General features: G+C 38.6%; 1 protein-coding gene across 2 annotated transcripts in view; it reads right to left on the reverse strand.

Moving 5' to 3' along the window:
* Positions 1-20,362, reverse strand: part of PLA2G4A (phospholipase A2 group IVA) — a 121,178-nt gene that overhangs the window by 68,226 nt on the left and 32,590 nt on the right. Inside the window, exons 1-2 of one of the 2 annotated variants that reach the window (XM_036442177.2) lie at positions 18,042-18,198; positions 17,837-17,918 (exon numbers count right to left, since the gene is read on the reverse strand). In XM_036442177.2, coding sequence (XP_036298070.1) covers positions 17,837-17,918; positions 18,042-18,098 — 139 coding nt within the window. In that variant the 5' untranslated portion in view covers positions 18,099-18,198. Of the gene's footprint in view, positions 1-17,836; positions 17,919-18,041; positions 18,199-20,362 lie in introns of those variants that run through there. The other variant, XM_036442178.2, reaches the window with a different exon arrangement.

The raw sequence follows: 20,362 nt of genomic DNA on the forward strand, positions 1-20,362 counted from the left end.
ATGTAAAAACATGAATGAGCCTATTTATTTATTATCATTATTTATTTTTTAGAGAGAGTGAGAGGGGAAGTAAAGAGAGAGAGAGAAATATTGATTGTTGCCTCCTGCACATGCCTCAACGAAGGCCCCGGGAGGAGCCTGCAACCGAGGTGCATGCCCTTGACCAGAATCAAATCTGAGAAACTTCAGTTCATGGGCTGACATTCTATTCACTGAGCCAAACCAGTCAGGACAATGGGACATTAAAAAAAATAATTTTAAAAAATTGAAATCCTTAAAGCTGTTACTTTGGACTCTTATTTTTACTTTTAAATAAAGTCAATATTCTAAAAGTTTTCCTCATGAGTGGTAGTATTTCTAGTTCCTCCTCTTGCTTCATTAGCAAGAGACTTCAAAGTGAAGACATCAGAGGGTGCTGGGCAATGAGTGAAACACCACTGACACCTGCACACTTGGATGCTGCAGCCTGCAAAGTGCTCGTCTGTGCTCTCAGAAACAGCGGGAGCAGCGGCAGGCACTGCAGGATGCAAGGAAGTTCCAGAAGCTAGTTTAAAACTGGTCTGCCATAGTCCCATAGCTCACTTCCTTTGGGTAATCTGTAATCTTCATTGGCATGGTGACCTGTGACGGCTTTTAAAAGGGAAAGCAGTCCATTTTGACAGCAAAACTTAGCTCAGTGCTTTAGAGAAGTTCCGAGATAAGCATTAAGGGAAAGAAAAGTCAAATGTAGATAAAGAGATGGCTTTTTTTCTCTGGTGTATTTACTTCATGGCTTTGTGAATTTATCTCTTTGGATGATTGGGGGTTGAGTCATGGATTCAGCTTTACCTCGATTAGTTCCAGCCAAACCGGTGGTAAAGCAAATATGTAATCTGTAGACAAAGACTTTTATCTGAATCTTGCGAAACAAAAATGTTGGGGGTATGGGATACAGGTCTTTGTGGAGCCCACATGATCCCACTATAAGCATCGGCACAGCTTCCGATTTCCAGGGTTATAAAACGTTTCCTACACCTCACTAATTCAAGGAACACTCTAATTAATAGCAGGTCCATCTCTCAGCTTTGCCCAAGAAATATATACCATATGATTAAAAGCTGATGGCAACTTCTAAACTCCAAGTTCTGCTTTCTCGTATCCACTTCGCTCAGTAGCAACTTAAACCCTTTGCTTCAAATAAAGATGACCCATTACCTGTTATGATTATTGTGTTAAACAGCAAAAAAATCCCTAGAGGAGAAATCTCCCCCGAATTCAAGCTATTACATTCTGTCAACTATGATACTCCAGTGGCAAGCTTAAAGCAGTGTTTCTCAGATGCAACTCACTACAATATCTTCACAGAATCACCTGCATGGGCTTGCAAATGTATTATTTAACAAGTTGGCCAGGTAATTTTCGTGCACACAAGTTTAAAAAAAAATGAATTTTAAAGTATCTTATTAGAATCAACAAAAGAATGATGGCATAATAACACCCACAGAAAAGTACAAACAAGTTAGCATTGAAAAGTCAGCAGCCTTCCTGGCCTTCTGTCCTGGAGTTATTCTGCTCATAGGCGATATTAAGAAAGCCCAGTCATTCACACTTCTTTTTCTCTCCAGCCATTAAATACATTTTCAAGTGGCCACATGAACACAAATCCAAGAATAAAGTTCATGCGGGTGTGTTAGTTGGAAATCTGTTCAAGTTGATGGGCTGATAGTCAAGCTTTCTGCTTCACTTACCATCAGAGTAGGAATGAGTGCCGGTAGTAGTGAGACCAGAAATGAAAGAGCCATTTGTTGAAAGAAATGCCTCTGAATACTATTCTCCAATGTACTCACTCCTTTGAAATATTTATGATTTCATGATCATAGTAATTGCATGGAAAATGTAAAGCTCCTAAAGTTAAAAAAGGTTTAAAAACTTAAGGTTTTTATGATTGCCAACCTCTTCACTCTCCCTGTACTAGGCTGGCTCACTAAAATGCTGGCAAACACCCTAAGAAGATGGTCAGCCCCACTATAAATGTGTACATTTCAACAACTATTAGTTCTTTTTTATTTTTAAAAAATATTTTATTGATTTTTGGTTTGTTTGTTTGTTTTTATAGAGAGGAAGGGAGAGAGAGAGAGTTAGAAACATCAATGAGAGAGAAACATAGATCAGCTGCCACCTGCACATACTAGGGATGTGCCTGCAACCAAGGTACATGCCCTTGAAAGGAATTGAACCTGGGACCCTTTAGTCTGCTAGCCAAAGCTCTATCCACTGAGCCAAACCAGGTGGGGCTAGTTCTTTTATAATGTCAAGTGTTTTTTTTAAGAGAAGATAAAGTTAGAAGATTGTAACTGTACAGCTTGCTGAATTTTCATAAAGTGAACTCACCTATGATATCACCACCCAGACCAAGATATGGATCATTACCATCGCTCTAGAATAGGGGTGTCGAACTCAATCAGAGAAGGGGCCAAAATCTAAAATCCAGCCTAAATCGCGGGCCGAATGGTTTACTGAACAGTCATAAACTGTCATTGTGATGGAAATGCAGCAGAGTGCAGTGATGACAGCGTGGTGCGGGCCACATTGCAAGGCCTGGCGGGACGGATTTGGCCCGCGGGCCTTGTGTTTGACACATGTGCTCTAGAAGGTTCTCTCTAGCTACCCCCACCCCCATCCCAAGGGTGAATACTCCCCTGCCATCTATTGCCATAAAATATTTTTATCTGTTTTTTTGTGTGTTTTTTTAATATTTACATAAGTAGAATCAGTATATATCCCTAGGTCCGGCTTCTTTTGCTCACTATTAAGCCTGTGAGATTCATCCATATTGACACATATAATAATATATTCACTACTGTTGATATAAACTCTTCCATTGTATGAGTGTTCCATAAAATGTTTATCCAGTCCAGCCCTACCACTCTGGCTCAGTTGGTTGAGAGTTGACCCATGAGCCAGGAAGTCATGGTTCAATTTCTGGTCAGGGCATATGCCTAGGTTTTGGGCTTAATCCCAAGGAGGTGACATGCAAGAGGCAGCTGGTCAATGATTCCCTCTCATTGTTGATGTTTCTACCTCTCTCCCCCTTTCCCTTCCTCTCTAAAATCAATAAAAATATATTCAGAAAAAAAGAATTTGGCTTGGGCACATGATGAAGGCACTGACTCCCAGGATTCTCTATGCTTTCCTTTAGGGATCTTGCTCAACAATTCTTAACTGATTTGGTCCTGAAACCCAGCTTTTTTGTCCCCAAGTCGTTTGAGATTCCCAAAGCTCTGGTGTTTTCTCTGCCTCTTCAGTGCCTGGCTACTACTTCCCATATCCCTATCACCCCAAGCCTACCTAGACTCAGCAGTGGTCGGAGGGGAAATGGCTTGCAGAACACTACTTCGGTGACTGACTTCTCTCCTTGAGATCTTGGTCCTTGAAATCCCAATTCACTCAGCAACTCTGAATCCTTCAGACACTTTTAAATTAATTTAATCTGTGTTTTCTAAATTGCTCTTCGGGGAAATGAATGCTCTGCTCTCAGTTACTTTAGTCTGATGACCATTCAATGAGGTTTTTTCCCCTCAGTTTTCACTTTATTTGGCATCTATGCAACATCTTTGGCCATTCTCTCCTTTTGTGCTCAAGATATCATTATTTTGTGAATCCCTGTTTCTCTAGATGCTTCCTCATTTATCTTTTGTCTTTTATCACTGTAACTCCTTCCCTCCTTCAATTTACACTATGTTGTGGACATTCTCTTCTTATCTTTTATAGGTCTCTATTAGAAAAAGGGGGTGAGCCAAAACCGGTTTGGCTCAATGGATAGAGCGTCGGCTTGGGGACTGAAAGGTCCCGGGTTCGATTACGGTCCAGGGCATGTACCTTGGTTGCGGGCATATCCCCTGTAGGGGGTGTGCAAGAGGCAGTTGATTGATGACTCTCTCTCATTGATGTTTCTAACTCTCTATCTCTCTCCCTTCCTCTCTGTACAAAATCAATAAAATATATTTAAAAAAAAAAGAAAAGAAAGAAAAAGGGAGTGAGCCCTTTAAAAGGTGTAATGTTCATGTAGTCAAAAGCAATTTAAAGAGGAATTATCACATTTATTTAGATAGTCTTAATAAACTCGATATACACCCCTTCCCCCCCTCCGCCAAGTAGCAATTTAAACCCTTTGCTTAAAATAAGGTCCCATGGCAGCGACAATCCTGTAGCCTAATTAATCTCATATCCTTCAAAAGCTATCATCTTAAGTGTTAAATGACAGCCATCATGCACTCCTTCATTTCCTCTAGGGTGCAAAAAAGGAGGTGGCACAAACACAAGAAATACCAGATTCCTAATTACAGGTCCATATTTAATCTCATGCTGATGAATGCATTTTAAAGAGGCTCCATGTTTTATAACCATTCTGCATCTTTAAAGAAAATCCAGAATTGGCTCTGGCTTGTGTACAAAATATTGTTTCTCTAAGCCACATCTGTGAGCCCACCTCTACTCGGAGATCTTCAATCTGCTCTTGAAAGCCTTAAAAATACCTCATATACCTAGTAAGTACCTTGAAAATACCTCACACAAGTGTATTTTCCCCATCTTCCTTTCCCTAAATGTATGACAAAGGTAAACCAAAGCAAAAAACCAACCCAAAACTCCAAAAGTAAAACACTGTACTTTCCTCCAATTTCCCTATTTTATTGAATGGCACTATAGCTAGAAACATGAGAGTTACCCTCTTTTCCCATGGCTCTTACGTTCCATCTGTCCCCAAGTTGTACCTATTTTATTTCTAATGGGCATCTGGCTCCTCAATTCCTCTTCAATGATCACTGGCTCATTTCAACCAAGCACCACTCCTCACCTGGACCATTCATATAATCTCATAGCTGCTGGTTTTCTCACAATGGAGCCATTCCCAATATGCCACCACAATTGTCTTTGTGAAACACGCTTTGGCCTTCACTGCCTCTGAGGCAGGCTTCCCCATGCTGAGAAAGGACTCCTTTCTATAATAGAAGGGCTCCCACCACCAGGCACCAGGTCACTCGCAGTCGGTGATCCTCTTGACCATGCACTTGAATGCCACTTTCCAAGTCAACACGCAGGCCAAGCAGCGTCTCCAAAATTCACCCATTCCAAACATTCCACACAGTCATCTTGATGGTAGAAGCCTTTGTTCTGCTGAAGGGAACATCGCTTCTCTTTTACTTGAGCATATCTATATTTCTGTCGTTTTAGCTGATAACTACATATTATTCACATGTTGTCCTTGCCCTCAGAATATCCAAGATAAGGCTCCACAGACTGTACGCTCAAAGGATGAGTGGAATGGAATGTTCTCTCTCTGTTTTTCTTATCCCTAGTCAACTAGTTGTTCTGTTTTCCTATCAGGTAAAACAGCCCTTTGTAAATGATATTCCCTAGAGGCTTCATCTATTTCCATCTGTATAAAATAAAAATAACTTCACTGAAAGCCTCAAATTGCTGAAACTGAGACTCGAGGCACTTAGCAAGTCGAGTAAGGTCATTAACCTAGTCTTTTTTAAGCCAAATTCCTGCCCCTTCAAGGAAAGGTCTGGTTTCTGCCATCATGGAGTGTACAGTATAATAGAGGCAGAGATAAGTAAGAGTTTTATACCAACACTAAAAATTCTTACTTATCTCTGCCTCTATTATACTGTACACTCCAGACCTTTCCTATTCACTACTCTAAGAGTCTAGCACAAAGTCTGAAACATTAGAGAAAAATAGTATTATTGCAATAATAGATGACGGGTTAGCTCTGAGCAATACTGTAAAAGAGGTGACCTTTATCGTAGGCACAACAGTCACCGCTCTCTAACTTCTTTTTATTCTTGAGCAATATGTCCCCACTTTCCTGGTGCTTTGTCCCACCCCATTTATTTGTCTTCTAATGTATATCTATGCCAGTCATTTCTTCCAATTGCATTTGTATTTAAGCTTTATTTCCAAATAATAAATGCTAAATGCATTTTGCCTCCCTTAATGACTCTAAGGAATAAATAGGGCAGAGTGCTGAGGTGCTTTATAAATGGCAGACCCTGTTCCCTCCAGAACTGTTCCATGCTTCTATGTATCTGGATCAAAGTTCATCAGTTTATTTTGTTCATTCGATTCCACATATGAGTGAAATCATGTGACACTTGTCTTTCTCTGACTGGCTTATTTCACTTAGCATAATAGTCTCCAGGCCCATCCACGCTGTTGCAAATGGAAAGATTTATGTCTTTTTACAGCTGTGTAAGATCCGGAGACATAGAGGCATGGAACAGACGTCGAACCTCAAGGGAGGCTGGGTGGATGGGAAGAGATCAACCAAAGAACTTGTACGCATATATGGGTGACCCAAGGACATAGACCAGTGGTCGGCAAACTCATTAGTCAACAGAGCCAAATATCAACAGTACAACGATTGAAATTTCTTTTGAGAGCCAAATTTTTTAAACGTAAACTTCTTCTACACCACTTCTTTAAAATAGACTTGCCCAGGCCATGGTATTTTGTGGAAGAGCCACACTCAGGGGGCCAAAGAGCCGCATGTGGCTCAAGGGCTGCAGTTTGCTGACCACGACATAGACAATAAGATGGTGAAGGCCTGGGGTGAGGGGTGGCTATGGGCTAGAGAGGTCAGTGAAGGATAGGGAAAAGCAATATATGTAATACTTTCAACAAGAAAGATTAAAAACAAACAAACACTTAGAACTGTTATGGCTCCAGATGTGGATGGGCAGTCCCTGCAAATTGCTGGACATACAGCAGCTGGAAGGCTTGGTGAAGAATTAATTCCCTGAGGTTTAGTAAAACACAACTTTGGCATTGATTCTGTATATACTGGAAAGAGAAGAGCAACGCCTTTACAACAGCTACAGCATTGTCTAGGAACTCAAATAATCAAAGAATATCTTTCTCATTTGAAGTACAAAACAGTTTTATCAACACTATTTTGAAATTGTTCTATCAAGCAAAGTCTCCAATTTGAACTCTTTTTTTGTTGTTGTTTTCCTCTTTCTCACAGCCTCAAATCTAGATTAGTGCTATCTCAGGTCATATTTCTCCTTTGGTAAAGGGAAATGAAACTACCAGAATGTACCACCAGCCAAATGGATGTTAGAGAAAAAGACTAATGTCATCTATTCTCAGTTGACTTAATGCATTGTGTGCTAACAATTGACTTAGTACATTAATGAGGTGGGCTTCCTACCACCTGGCATACAATAAAAGTGACTTACACTATGTTGTAAAAAAAAAATGCTGATATTGATTTAAAAAAAAAAACATAGAGAAAGATACATTCAAAACAACGCAAAGAAAGAAAAATATAGATCTAAAACAGAACTGAATTTTTTGTTTTTGCCTGTCCTGACCTTTTATTCAAATTTCAATGATACCTTTTTGGAAGAAAATAAAATATCTTTCATATCAGTATCTATGCCTGGATAGTTTTAAATGTTTATAATCTAGGGATGATTATTGGAATCTGGTTAAGTTGGAGAAAAAGTAATTCTCCAGAAGTGCTTGTTTAATATTATAAAACATGTTTTTTATATTATTAATTTTACCTATATGGATTTAACTATATATGTGGATTACACTCTATGCCAAAATAACTTCATTTTCATTAAAACCTTGAGTTCTCGACCTTAGCACTACCGTTATTTTGGGATGAATAATTTTTGATTCTGGGGCCCTGTCTTTAGCTTCTACCCATTAGATGCCAGTAGGGTCCCCCAATTATGACAACTAAAAATATCTTCAGATTTCTGAGTGTGCCCTAGAAGATAAAAATCAACCCACAGGTTAGAACCACTGCACCAAAGCAAGGTGCCATCCTTGCTACCTGACTTTTACCCACCAGCATAAACCATTATAAAATAGCGAGGTTCCCTAAGTAAAAGTGTATTAGACATACTAAGTCAATCCCATTTTTACAGACTTTCCTTATGATTTTTTCCCCCAAGTTGAAATGTCCCACACATGCTTCCACATACGAAAACTCTAAGTTATAAAACTCACAATATCCATTTAAGCTGCAAAGTCTTCTTAGAAGCTTATTGCCCAACAATTTAAATATCAGTGATACTGTATAATCTAAGTGCACAATTTCTGAGTATATACTCTATTCAGTTGGTTTCCCCAAAATTTATTTTCACCCCGCTAGGCCATCAGTAGCTCACAGGCGGAACTGCTGCACAATTAGACATGAGGGCGAGACACGTGTCAGTTGTAGTCCTCAGACACAACAGCTGTGTGATTTTGGATTTTTTACTTGATGTCTTTAAATAAATTTCTACATCTGTAAAACTTAAGAATAGCACATGTCTCACTTGTTACTGAAGTAAATAAATGAAGTATAATATAAAGTCCTAAGAACTCTGCTTAGCATTTTTGTTTACTTATTTAACAGATATATTGCATACACCGGGTGCAAGTACTTTTCTATGCACTCCACCACCTCAACCTCCTAAAGCAAAACCTATGATGGAGTTGACAATTTTTACCCCCACTTAACAGTGGAGGAGATTAAGACCTAACTTGCCCAAATTCATGTGGATAATAAACAGTGAAAAAGAGTTTCAGAGTCCTTGCTCTAATCATTAGACACACTTCTCTTTGGTATGAAATAGGCACTCAATAAAGTTACTTGCCATAAGTACTATGTTTGTTTCTGTTGCAATTCTTTAAGGCACAGAGTGAATATTAAGTGCTTAGCAGATGCTCAGGATTTATTGATGAGATATTAATAACAGAGCTTTGCTGCAGTAAGCAATAAACTTTTTTCCAAAGTGCAAATTTCAAAATCATTATTTCATTTTGCATCTGGAGATTTGTATTACCCCTGTACACAACTTCAAATCATTTTGTCTAGAATTTTATCTAAAATATTTTATAAAAAGTATATTAAGTGAAAAGTGCTTCTAAGGACTTGGTAAGATTTCCAACAACCCTCAGACTCAAACTCAGTGGATAAATTAATTATTTCAATCTCAATACCACACAATTTTTTTTTTACAATTTTTATTTCTAATAAAATGTTAAAATGTTAAAGTATACTAAAATAACAGTGTTTTCACATAAATGCTTAGATGTTCCCTTTGACATAAAAACTTTAAGAGTACCCCTTTCTTAAAAAATTTAACCTATTTTTTTAAAATATATTTTATTGATTTTTTACAGAGAGGAAGGGAGAGAGATAGAGAGTTAGAAACATCAATGAGAGAGTCATCGATCAGCTGCCTACTGCACACCTTCTAACGGGGATATGCCCACAACCAAGGTACATGCCCTTGACCGGAATCGAACCTGGGACCCTTCAGTCCCCAAGCCGACGCTCTATCCATTGAGCCAAACCGGTTTCGGCTATTTTTAAATTTAATACCATTAGATATTAATCTCACCTTTTTCAATATAGAAATAGTATATGATTTTTGGCAAAGTGAATTTATTTAGCATATGAAAAGTGGCTGCATATCATTCAATTTTAAATCAAGGCTTTCCTTCACTTGATAGAACATTAACATGTGAAAGTATATATGTGAAAAATATAAAAAGTATTTTAAGATGAAGTATAAGATATATATGTAATTATTTAAATGAGTAGGATCCATCACTGATTGGTCTTGGGGGGGTGAGGGGAAGACTCGTGTCCCTATTAGTATGATGATTTCCTCTTTGTTTTGACAGGAGACTGCTTTTATTATCTCACCAAAGCATTGCTGCCAAATACACAACTGGAATATAACTCTGTTTATTTATTGAATAAATGTGGTGAAAATCCACCCAGTGATTAATTGATATTATCAAAACATCATAGGATAGTATTATTCACTGTATTCGCCAGACCAAAAGAATACAAATACACACATGCCAAGCAAATCACAAAATCTAATAAAATTTCAATAGACAAGAAAAGGACTAACTGTACTCATAAAACTGTTTTATAGCTTAATAAACTGCATAACATTCTAAATCAGTGAGGAATAGCTGTGCCTTTCTAAAACATTTTATTTCCCTTCTACATAGAAAATAAATACAAGATATGAGATGAGAGAGAGATGTGTATTCTGGAACACTTTACTCATTTTAAAATTATCTTTTACAAAAAGCCCGGTGGAAAATTATTTTGTTATACTTAGAATTTTAAAAATCTGGGGTGGATACTCAAAATATTCCAAAAATGTTAGTATATCAAAACTCATGTTCCATCATAACCTGAAGGTTAATGCTAGGGAAATACCTGATTCAGAAAAGGTAAACTTAAGGGTGGCAGGTGGCTCGAGGCCAAGAGCAGTGCCATTTATTAAACAACATTTGACAAACCATAATTAATCCAAAAGAGATTACTTAGATTAATTCAAAAGTGTCACAAAGTTTCTGTACATTGAAACCCAGGAAGATTCTAGAAAGCTATGGATAGAAATAACCAAAGGTAAAATTAACCACAAGAAATGGAGTACAAAATAATTTTTTAAATTTTCACTCTAGTAAGGCAAAAAAAAAAAAAAAAAAAAAAAAAAAAGAAGCAATATCCAAGAAAAAATATATAATTTCATATACTTTTATTTATTCAAAATTCTCTGAGATCTTACTATTACGCCAGACACAGGCTAAGGGTCCATTTTCTAAAAAGTGAGTAAGATCATACTCTGTTAACTATATTGTTCTGTTTTGTTTTGTTTTGATTAAAGAAAGCATATTCTGATCTGGCTGGGAGTTGTATGCGCAGGGACCTGGGAACTAAGGGGACTTGGGAGTTAACCTTGAAATGCAGTCCATTCTCATCCAAGAATTGCCTGTCATCCTAGAAAGATTCATAACCTTGCTGCCAAAAGAAACAATGGAGTCCCCAGAGGCACCACCCTGCCCAGGATTGCCTGTAATCTGTAACCATTTATCCATTTTTATTTCTCTTACCTACTTCCCCATGCCTGCAATATCCATTTTCATTCCTTTTGCATACCCAACTTCCCCATGTGATCTTTATCCTTCTGCCCCATATAAGCAGCTGGCTTATGTGCGTGCATCACATGTTTTCATGGATGGCCTGCTGGTCCCAGAATACTGTAGGCATTCTTGGAACAAACACTCATAGGTGATTGAAAATAAATAGTAAGACGCAGGTTCAAATCTTTCATGTGTATGATTAGACTCCCATCTGACGAGTGCCAAACAGCAGTCTGGACAGCTGTCAAGGAAGGCCAGGAAGTGAACTGTGCCTAAGAGTATCAGACTAACAATGGAAGTATCATCCCACCATTTGTTTCTCTTATGCTGAGAAAAAAAGGTCTATTAATTAGGTCAACATGGAAATTCATGATGGATATTTATTTTCTGGAATGTGAAAAACTAAAAATTATCCCTGTGCACAGACCACCCATAAAGAATATTCTTTGGCTCATATTAAGGTTATATTTAAGAAATAAATGTCTTATATTGATATCTGAAATATTTTAACAATAAGAGGTAATATTTATTGAGTGCTTATTATGCACCAGACATGTAAATGATTTAAATATGTCAACTCATCGAATTCTCACAACATCTCTTAGATGAGAGAAAGATAAGAGAGAAAACGCCCAAGGACACAGCTCTAGGGAGGAGTATTTGGCTCTGGAAAACATTTTTCATACACTCTGCTTCTTCCCTGGAGATTCTGATCACTGTGGAATTCAAGGATGGCTATTAGAGGGGATAACATTTTCAAACGAATTTCTACATTGCTCGTGCTGCTGCTGAAGATTCTCAAATGATTAAGTAGATGATATTTCTTTGCCTACATATCCAACACCCTGCCTCTTGCCCAATACTGACAAATGGAAAGGTTGAATTCTAAGCTTCTTTCCAAAGAATTATTAACAATTTGTGTTGATAGTTATTTCTTTTCAAGAGGTTTATTCCTCTGAGTGGTCCCAGAGGTGAAGCGATTAAGGCTACTGCATTGGGGAGGCAAGAATGGAGGACAGAGGGCTGCCTTTCCTAAAATGCATGGGGGTTTGGATTTTCTTAAGGTGTTAGAGTGTTGGGAAACCATGCTCCCTGTGCATGTGCATGGACTGGTAACTACAGGATGGCCTTGAAGGCTGGACTGGATGCACTGTTACCTTGAACACAGGTAACAGTGTTACCTGTGGTAGGGACTCTCTGGTGTGGTGTATGGTTACTGGGAAGACTACTCTGAGAGGCATTTCAGTGAAAATGCCTCAAGTGGAATCCAGAACCCATGAGAACATTTACCCGAAGGTCTGATGCCAATGACGGTAGCCACCAATTTACAGGCAATTCTAAGTACCTAGAATACCTGTGGGACTTTGGAGAGGGGAGATCACCCAAACCCTCCTACCTACTTCAGTGAGCGGACTCAAGAGTCCAAATTAATGAGATTTAGCAAAACCGAGTGAGTGCGATTTCATGGACCTGAATATTGTGGCAACTACCCATTTCGCTGCATGGGGATGTGTTAACTCAGAGTAATTGCTCCACAGGACTGCAGAGACAGAAAAGGCAACAAAAGGAATTGAATACATGCCAATACAGAGTGCTCGATCGCTAGTTTACATATGAATATGTAGCAAAAATCAATTTGCAAAGGCACTTTCATGTTTATTTCAAGTCACCTTACAGACGAGATCGGGCTAGTTCAGGGTGGTATGGCCGTAGACTCAAGTCACCTTACAGATGCCCCATAGTCATTCCTGGCCTCACCCGCCAGTGTTGTTGTGCATTCATCCTAGACCACGTGTCACTGAAAAACAAGTCAAGCCCTGGTGTCTTTCTTCTAGTCTCAATACCACAAGATGGTATAAACCCAAGGTTCTTCAAGAATCTGCACAACATTTTTAAAATATATTTTATTGATTTTTTACAGAGAGGAAGGGAAAGGGATAGAGAGCTAGAAACGTCAATGAGTAAGTAACATCGACCAGCTGCCTCTTGCACACCCCCTACCGGGGATGTGCCCGCAACCAAGGTACATGCCCTTGACCGGAATCGAACCTGGGACCTTTCAGTCCGCAGACCGACACTCTACCACTGAGCCAAACCGGTTTCAGCTGCACAACATTTTTAAATCTCCCATTCCACTTGAATCACCCAGTTTTGGTACTTATATATTCTGACAATAGGTGCAAGGTGACAACTTAAACTTCTGTTTTGGAGAACAGCCCTGTTTTCAATAATAAGCATTTACGTAAACTCTATAGAGGCAGTCAATAGACGGTACAGCACAGGTGTGTCACATCTCAACCACAGATCTTTGCAGAGGAGAGGAAAATAGTATTTCCCAGTGCTGAAGCTCAGCGCAAAAAAGCACCTAGAGTTACCCTGCCTGGGTTTAAGTTATGTCTCAAATATCACCAAATCACAAATGAGGAAGAGAGAGAATTAAGTCATTCTAAAATATGTATGTAGGACATCTTTGTTGCAAGAGGAAAATAACGCATTTATATACAGTCCATACATTTGATCATTTAACTTGAAATATACATGGTGACCTTTGAGGCAATGAAAATATATTCCCTACTTTTTGCATTGCTTGCGATCTGCTATAGTCATGATTACCGCATAGAAGAATTTAAAATTAATTAATGCATTTGTGTTCATTGCTATTATTCTTCTCAAAGATAATGTATAAAGTCAGATCATTGATCCTCTATGAGTTTTTAAAATAAAAAGTATTAAGTCAGTAAGTATTACGTCATTTTATGGTTTCCTTTGATAAAGTGAATTCAGCAAAAGACAAAAACCTTAGACCCTTTGTTTCATTTTAAAATATTTAAAGTCTTCTCTGCTCATAAGGTATCTAGACTCAGGCTAAACAAACACAGCATAGAAGAAATTGCCTAGATCCTATCTTCCAAAATGCGGCCCATGCACCAGCAGTGTCTGCATCACTCGTATCTTAGAATCTACTCCCCAGACCCACTGAGTCAGAATCTGCCTTCTGAACAAGATCCCCCGGTGATACACATAGACCTTAATGTTTGAGAGCCACTGTTTGGGGCGATTAGGTCAGCCTCAGACCTGCAAATGACCCAGCCGTTTAAAAATTAGGAACTTGATACAGAACTTGCTATGAGTTTATCATTTATGCACATATACAGATATGAAAAACAGAAGCTGAAGGTTCATTCTCAAGAATATCTTAAAACAGTCCCTTAAGACATTAAGCAGTAGGATCTCATAAAAAATGGTTTAAATACAATGAGTTCACAGTTCTCCCATGTGTATTTATTTTTTTATCATTTAAATGCTGGCCTTAAGCTCTACTGGCTCCTGAATACCTAAGGAAAGTAGACCCATCTGCAATCCTTACAACTATCCTTAGAAGCCTAGAAGCCCTAATGTTTATGATGCAAATTTTGTAAAGAGAAAGAGGTTAGGGTGCAATGAGACCAGATAAGAATCCTCAGCACATATGCACAATTAGGCTATGAAACGTACCTATCAAGGTATGCATTTCATCATTTCAAAAACACTATGGGCCCGGCCAGTGTGGCTCAGTGGCTGAGCATCTAACTATGAACCAAGAAGTCATGGTTCCATTCCCAGTCAGGGCATATGCCAGGGTTGCAGGCTCAATTGCTGGCAGGAGGTGTGTAGGATGCAGCCAATCAATGATTCTCTTTCATCATTGATGTTTCTACCTCTCTCCTCCTCTTCCTTCCTCTCTGATATCAATAAAAATATACTTTAAAAGAACAAACAAACACCACTATGGTATTCATTTCCTGGTTTCATCTTAGGGAATGAAATATGACTACCCAGTTCTGAATTCTGAGATTACCCTCCATTATCAAAGTGATGTATATTTTCCCCAACACCATTTAAAAGGAGCAGAAACTCAATGAGGAAGTCAGCACAGTGAGCCAGCTGTCTCATTTGGTTATAAAATGAGGTCTGAGACGATTGTTTCATGTCATGTGCTCACAAAGAAAACTTCATTATCAACTGCAGTGTTACTGTCACCGAGGCCACTCTGCAAACATATATCTTCTGGTAGAAGAGGAAAGGAACAGTAGAGAATACAGTTTTCTATGCATCCACCCAGCACTCAGCACGATGCTGGCATGCTGTTTGTTGGTTCATGTTACATCTACTACAACTTCCCATAGCTTCTGGAGTGAGAGTTATGGCAATACAGCCAAACTAATGCAAACTACCTACTTTAAAAATAAGACTACGGTGAGTCAGGTGCAGACTGGGACTTCAAATTACCTTTTCATAAGACGTGGACATTGGAGGGAAGGGTTGGCACTGGGCATTGGGTATAAATGATAGGTTCAAGCATACTGTGAGGAGCAGCTATGTCTGCTCTTAGATGGCTCAGAGGCCTCAGGTCAAAACAAGTGAATGAGTGAGATGTTAGGAAAATGTCCAAATGTGGCTCCTGGGATACTGCTGATGTTAGTCTGATGTTTTAGCAATGCAGTATGGTATTTCTAAATGAAGCTAGTTAGGATAGGATTTATTAAGGCACAAAATATAAAATAGATACAACCATGCTGTTATCTAAAACAAAACAAAGCAGGTAAAGGTATTTTATCGGGAAAGAATGGATTGATTGGTGTGGCGCCCTTGAGAAAGCCCCACAGGCAAAGCTGTAAAGCCCTAAGGTCACTCTTCCTTACTGACACGTGAAACTAAAGGGAAATTTGCCTTTTTAAATAAATGTAGCAGAAAACGGTTTGGCTCAGTGGATAGCGCATCGGTATGCGGACTGAAAGGTCCCAGGTTCGATTCCGGTCAAGGGCATGTACCTTGGTTGCGGGCACATCCCCAGTAGGGGGTATGCAAGAGGCAGCTGATCGATGTTTCTCCCTCATCGATGTTTCTAACTCTCTATCCCTCTCTCTTCCTCTCTGTGAAAAAATCAATAAAATATTTTAAAAAAATAAATGTAGACATTATCAACAACACAAGAGAGTGTACAGTTCTGTTATTTTAGTCTTTGCAGATCTTAGGCATTTTGTATAGTTCTATCCTTGTCTGTCTTTAAAGAACTTTTATACATCCCCAGTTCAGCTTATTTGGTAATTTGTATAGATCAAGCTCCCCCAGCAATAACATCATAACTCCTCCTAAAAATGTGACAGCGAAGGCCCCCGCCTTTTCTCGCTATTGCATCCTCTAACTTCTCAGAAATGAAGTGTTTGCACTGTAAACTGTCCTTTCACTTTTTCCTTCTAACCTTGTCATTTAATTCATTTCTCTAAGACCCTCCCTTGTTCTTTAATCTTATCTCTTCCTGACTTCCTGCAAACTCACTAAGGTGACCTGAAGGGCTGGCAATAATTCCTTCCCCTTATCAAAAAGTAAATAAAATTATCTCATAGCACAAACAAAATGAATTCTATCAATGCTGAATAAAAAGTTCAACTGACCCGGGACCCTTCAGTCCGCAGGCCAACACTCTATCCACTGAGCCACACCAGCCACAATAGCACTGTCTTTTCTCCAGTAGTGATTAATCTCTAGTGGCTGCTCCTTCCAGGGGTCCTTCACCTTAAAAAGGAAGACTCTAGAGGTCAAGGGTCTCACCTGTGTTGTGTACACTGGGTGGATCCAAGATGCCTGCAGCCTATGGAGAAGTAGTTAAGAAAGCAGATGCAGCCTGGCCAGTGTGGCTCAGTGGTTGAGCATCCAAACTCATCACCGCCTGTTCACCTCTTTCCTTCTCTCACTTTTACCAACTTCCCAGATACCCTTCCTCATTCACTCAAGTGTTGAGCACAGAGCTCGCATTCTGCTTTTCTTAGTATTCGACTTCTATTGGCCCATTTTCATCGTGATTTTAACAAGCTCAAATCCCTCCTAGCCTTCAACGTAAAAAGTACATTCTACCTTCATTTGCGATACATTTATCAGGCTATGCACAGAACAAACCTTTTTTAAGATGAAGATACAATCATGTGATTCATGACTCAAATAGGCAAGTCTCCTCACTGAGTATCTGATGAAATCTCAATCTTCATCATATTAGTACATGTCCTCCATGACCTGCCTGCCTATTTTCTGACAACACAACGTGTTCTCCTTCCTTACAAGCACGTTGCTCCTCTCCCGCCCTTGAACTTGCTGAGGTCCCCAGGACTTCGTCCTGTTCTCACAACCCACTTGCTAGTCCTTCAAGCACCAGGTTAAATGACATCTCGGCAGGGAAAGATGACACACACACACACACACACACACACACACACACACACACACCCGCCTTCCCCAACCTGGCAAATTGAATTCTCCCTCCTTTCTCCAAAACCTGTTCTGCAAGGTACATTGCCTTTCCCATGTTTTACCGAATTCATCATCATTATATTTACCCATCTTTCTTTGCATTCACGTTTCAGAGACCCCCAGACATTTCAGTGGCCCGATTAGCCTGGAAAACAGCTTTTCAGAATATGGAAGATACTGCCAATAAGCCAATTCAACATTATTCTCAGGATCTCGCTCACATTTTTTCCAACTGTCCTACTCCAATTTCTGAAACCATTTCCACGCATATTAAACACATTCAAAGGCACGGAACTAGAGAAACTGCATTTTTTGTTGTTGTTGTTAGTGTTGTTATCTTATATCCTTAATACCTCACAGAGGCTGCTTGTTCAAAGTCAACTTAGCACTCTTTCCAAATAGAGTTAAACAGAATTTCTTTAAATTCCAAAGATCTATTTGTCATCAGCCAGTCATTCTGTCTGACTCCAAGTCCTCTGAACTTAAAGTGAAGGTAAAATGATATTCCAACAGCTACAGGGCATCAGAGGAGAAGATAATATATTTAAAGAGACAGCCCTGGCTTATCAAGGAACTCAAGCAACTCCGCAACAGAAAAGTACATTAAGGCACTTACGCAGGTCTCCGAAGGTGCCCTTGGTCACTTTGGTGGCACGTAACACCACTACCGTGAACTTGTGGGAGTACTGGTGCTCCACCTGGAAAGAAAACGAGAGTAAGTTAAAAATAAACTTCCAATAGAGAATCCAAGTGAACTGGTCTCGTTGTTTCCTTGAGACTAATTTGAAAATATTCCAGTTGAGAGGAAGTCATGCGCATACCAGGAACATTCTTTGATCCGCGGGCTGTTCCTTTTTGGATTCTCTCCTCTCTCCCATCACAGAATCAGTGAGGCGCTGGGATCATGTTTTTCAAGTGTCGCTATCGCTGGACTACCTAGGACTTCTCTGCTGTCAGGTTTACCAAGCGCTCCGGGGATGGGGGGTGGGGGGGGGGGGGAATGTAAATCAGGACTGCAGCCTTCTAGGAGCACAATCAGGCTTTGTACTGGATGACTAAGAAGCCCTGCCTTAGAAAAGCAAGGTGTTTGCATTATTTAGGTTTGTTTTTTTCATCGTTACTGACGAATGAAGGTCCTGTTGGGCAAGACATTTCCAGAGCGGGTTTTCAAAATCCTTTGGACCGAAGGCAATAGCAGGTAACTGCTTCTATGAAATGTAATGCATTTGTCACAAACCACTTGCAGCGATGTGAAGAGTTTCTATTGCCTAATAGTTTGCATGCACATCATAAATGTTAGTAGGTAGGAGACTTCATTAAATACCTAACTAGAAGTCAGTTATTAAATAACTCCGTCGAACAAAACAGAATGGGGAAACAGGGGCTCACACAGTGCTCTGAGCAACAAAAGAGATTCTGAGTCTTTATTTAAAGCTCAAGCGTTTTTGTTTGATCTTAAAAGTGGCCCACATTTATAAGCTACTCCTACCATTCTTTAACAGGATTGCTTTTAAAAGTCCATAACGATTAAAAAGAAGCTAAAATACTAATAACACTGAGAAGTAAATTAACAATAGTCTAAAAGCAAACAGGCATAAAATATTATAAAAACAAGTTATAAGACCAGCATTAGTAGAATCAGAAGTTATACAGCCTTCAATACTTTCTGAAGATATCACTCTATCAATATAATAGTTAATATCCAGATTATTAATATAACCAAAAGGCAGAGAATTACCTCTGTGTAGCCAAAGTTTTATGCTACATAGTGCTTAGAGGAAAATTTATAGTATTAAATAAAATATATCACATATGTCATATATAGGGTATCCCTAAAAATATATGCACATTTTGAGTAATTATTAATTCCAATGGGTTAAACCTGAAAAGAAAAAAAAATTGATCGAGCTATCAGCTTTAAGTAGTATATATATATTATATATATTATATGTATATAATATATATATGTAAAAATATCTAAATTAATCATCTAAGTGCCTACTTTTTTAGGAAACTAGAAAAATTATGTCCAAAGTAAGCAGAAGAAAAATAGTAAAAATTAGAGCTAAATAAATAAAATTGAAAACAGAAATAAAAAAAGAGAAACAATGAAACCAGAAGTTGGTTTTTGAAAAGATGAATGAAATTCAAAGTGTTTAGCCAGGTAAATAAGAAAAAAATATACAGAGAATAAAAATTACAAATAGAAAATCAATGAGGGAAGATAACTACAGAGCCTATGGGCATTAACAAAAATAACAAAGAAATACTATGAACAACTCTAAACCCACAATTTGATAACTTAGAATAAATGAACAAATTTCTTAAAAGATATAATCTGCCCAAAGTCACACAAGTAGCAAGACAACTGGAATATGCCTATGTCTATAAAGAAATTAAATCAATACTTAACCTTCCAAAACAGAAAGCACCAAGCCAAGATGGATTCACTGATAATTCTACCAAACAGGTAAGGAAGAAATGACACCAATATTATTCAATCTCTTCCAAAAGATAGAAGCAGTTCCTAACTCATTCTATGAAGCCACGTTGCCCTGATAATGAAATCAGACAGAGGCATTTTCAGAAAAGGAAACTATAGACCAATATCTCCCATAAACATATATGTATAAATTCTCAGCAAATTATTACCAAATAAAATTCAACAATATATAAAGAAATAATAACCACAACCAAGTGGGATTTATCTTGGTGGGCAAGGCTGGTTATGCATTAAAAAAATCAATTTAATGTAATTTATCACACCAACAGGCTAAAGAAGAAAAATCACACTATCAGCCGAAACCGGTTTGGCTCAATGGATAGAGTGTTGGCTTGGGAACTGGAAGGTCCCGGGTTTGATTCCGGTCAAGGGCATGTACCTTGGTTGCGAGCACATCCCCAGTAGGGGGGTGTGCAAGAGGCAGCTGATCAATGACACTCTCTCTCATTGATGTTTCTAACTCTCTATCTCTCTCCCTTCCTCTCTGTACAAAATCAATAAAATATATTTTTAAAAAAAATTAAAAAAGAAAAAGAAAAATCACACTATCATGTTAATTGATGCAGAAACTTTATTTGGTAAATAACGTTTATCACCTATTTATGATAAAAACTCCCAGCAATTTAGAAGTAGATGGGA

The sequence above is a fragment of the Pipistrellus kuhlii genome, unplaced genomic scaffold, assembly GCF_014108245.1.
Source record: "Pipistrellus kuhlii isolate mPipKuh1 unplaced genomic scaffold, mPipKuh1.p scaffold_m20_p_18, whole genome shotgun sequence".
Taxonomy (NCBI): domain Eukaryota; kingdom Metazoa; phylum Chordata; class Mammalia; order Chiroptera; family Vespertilionidae; genus Pipistrellus; species Pipistrellus kuhlii.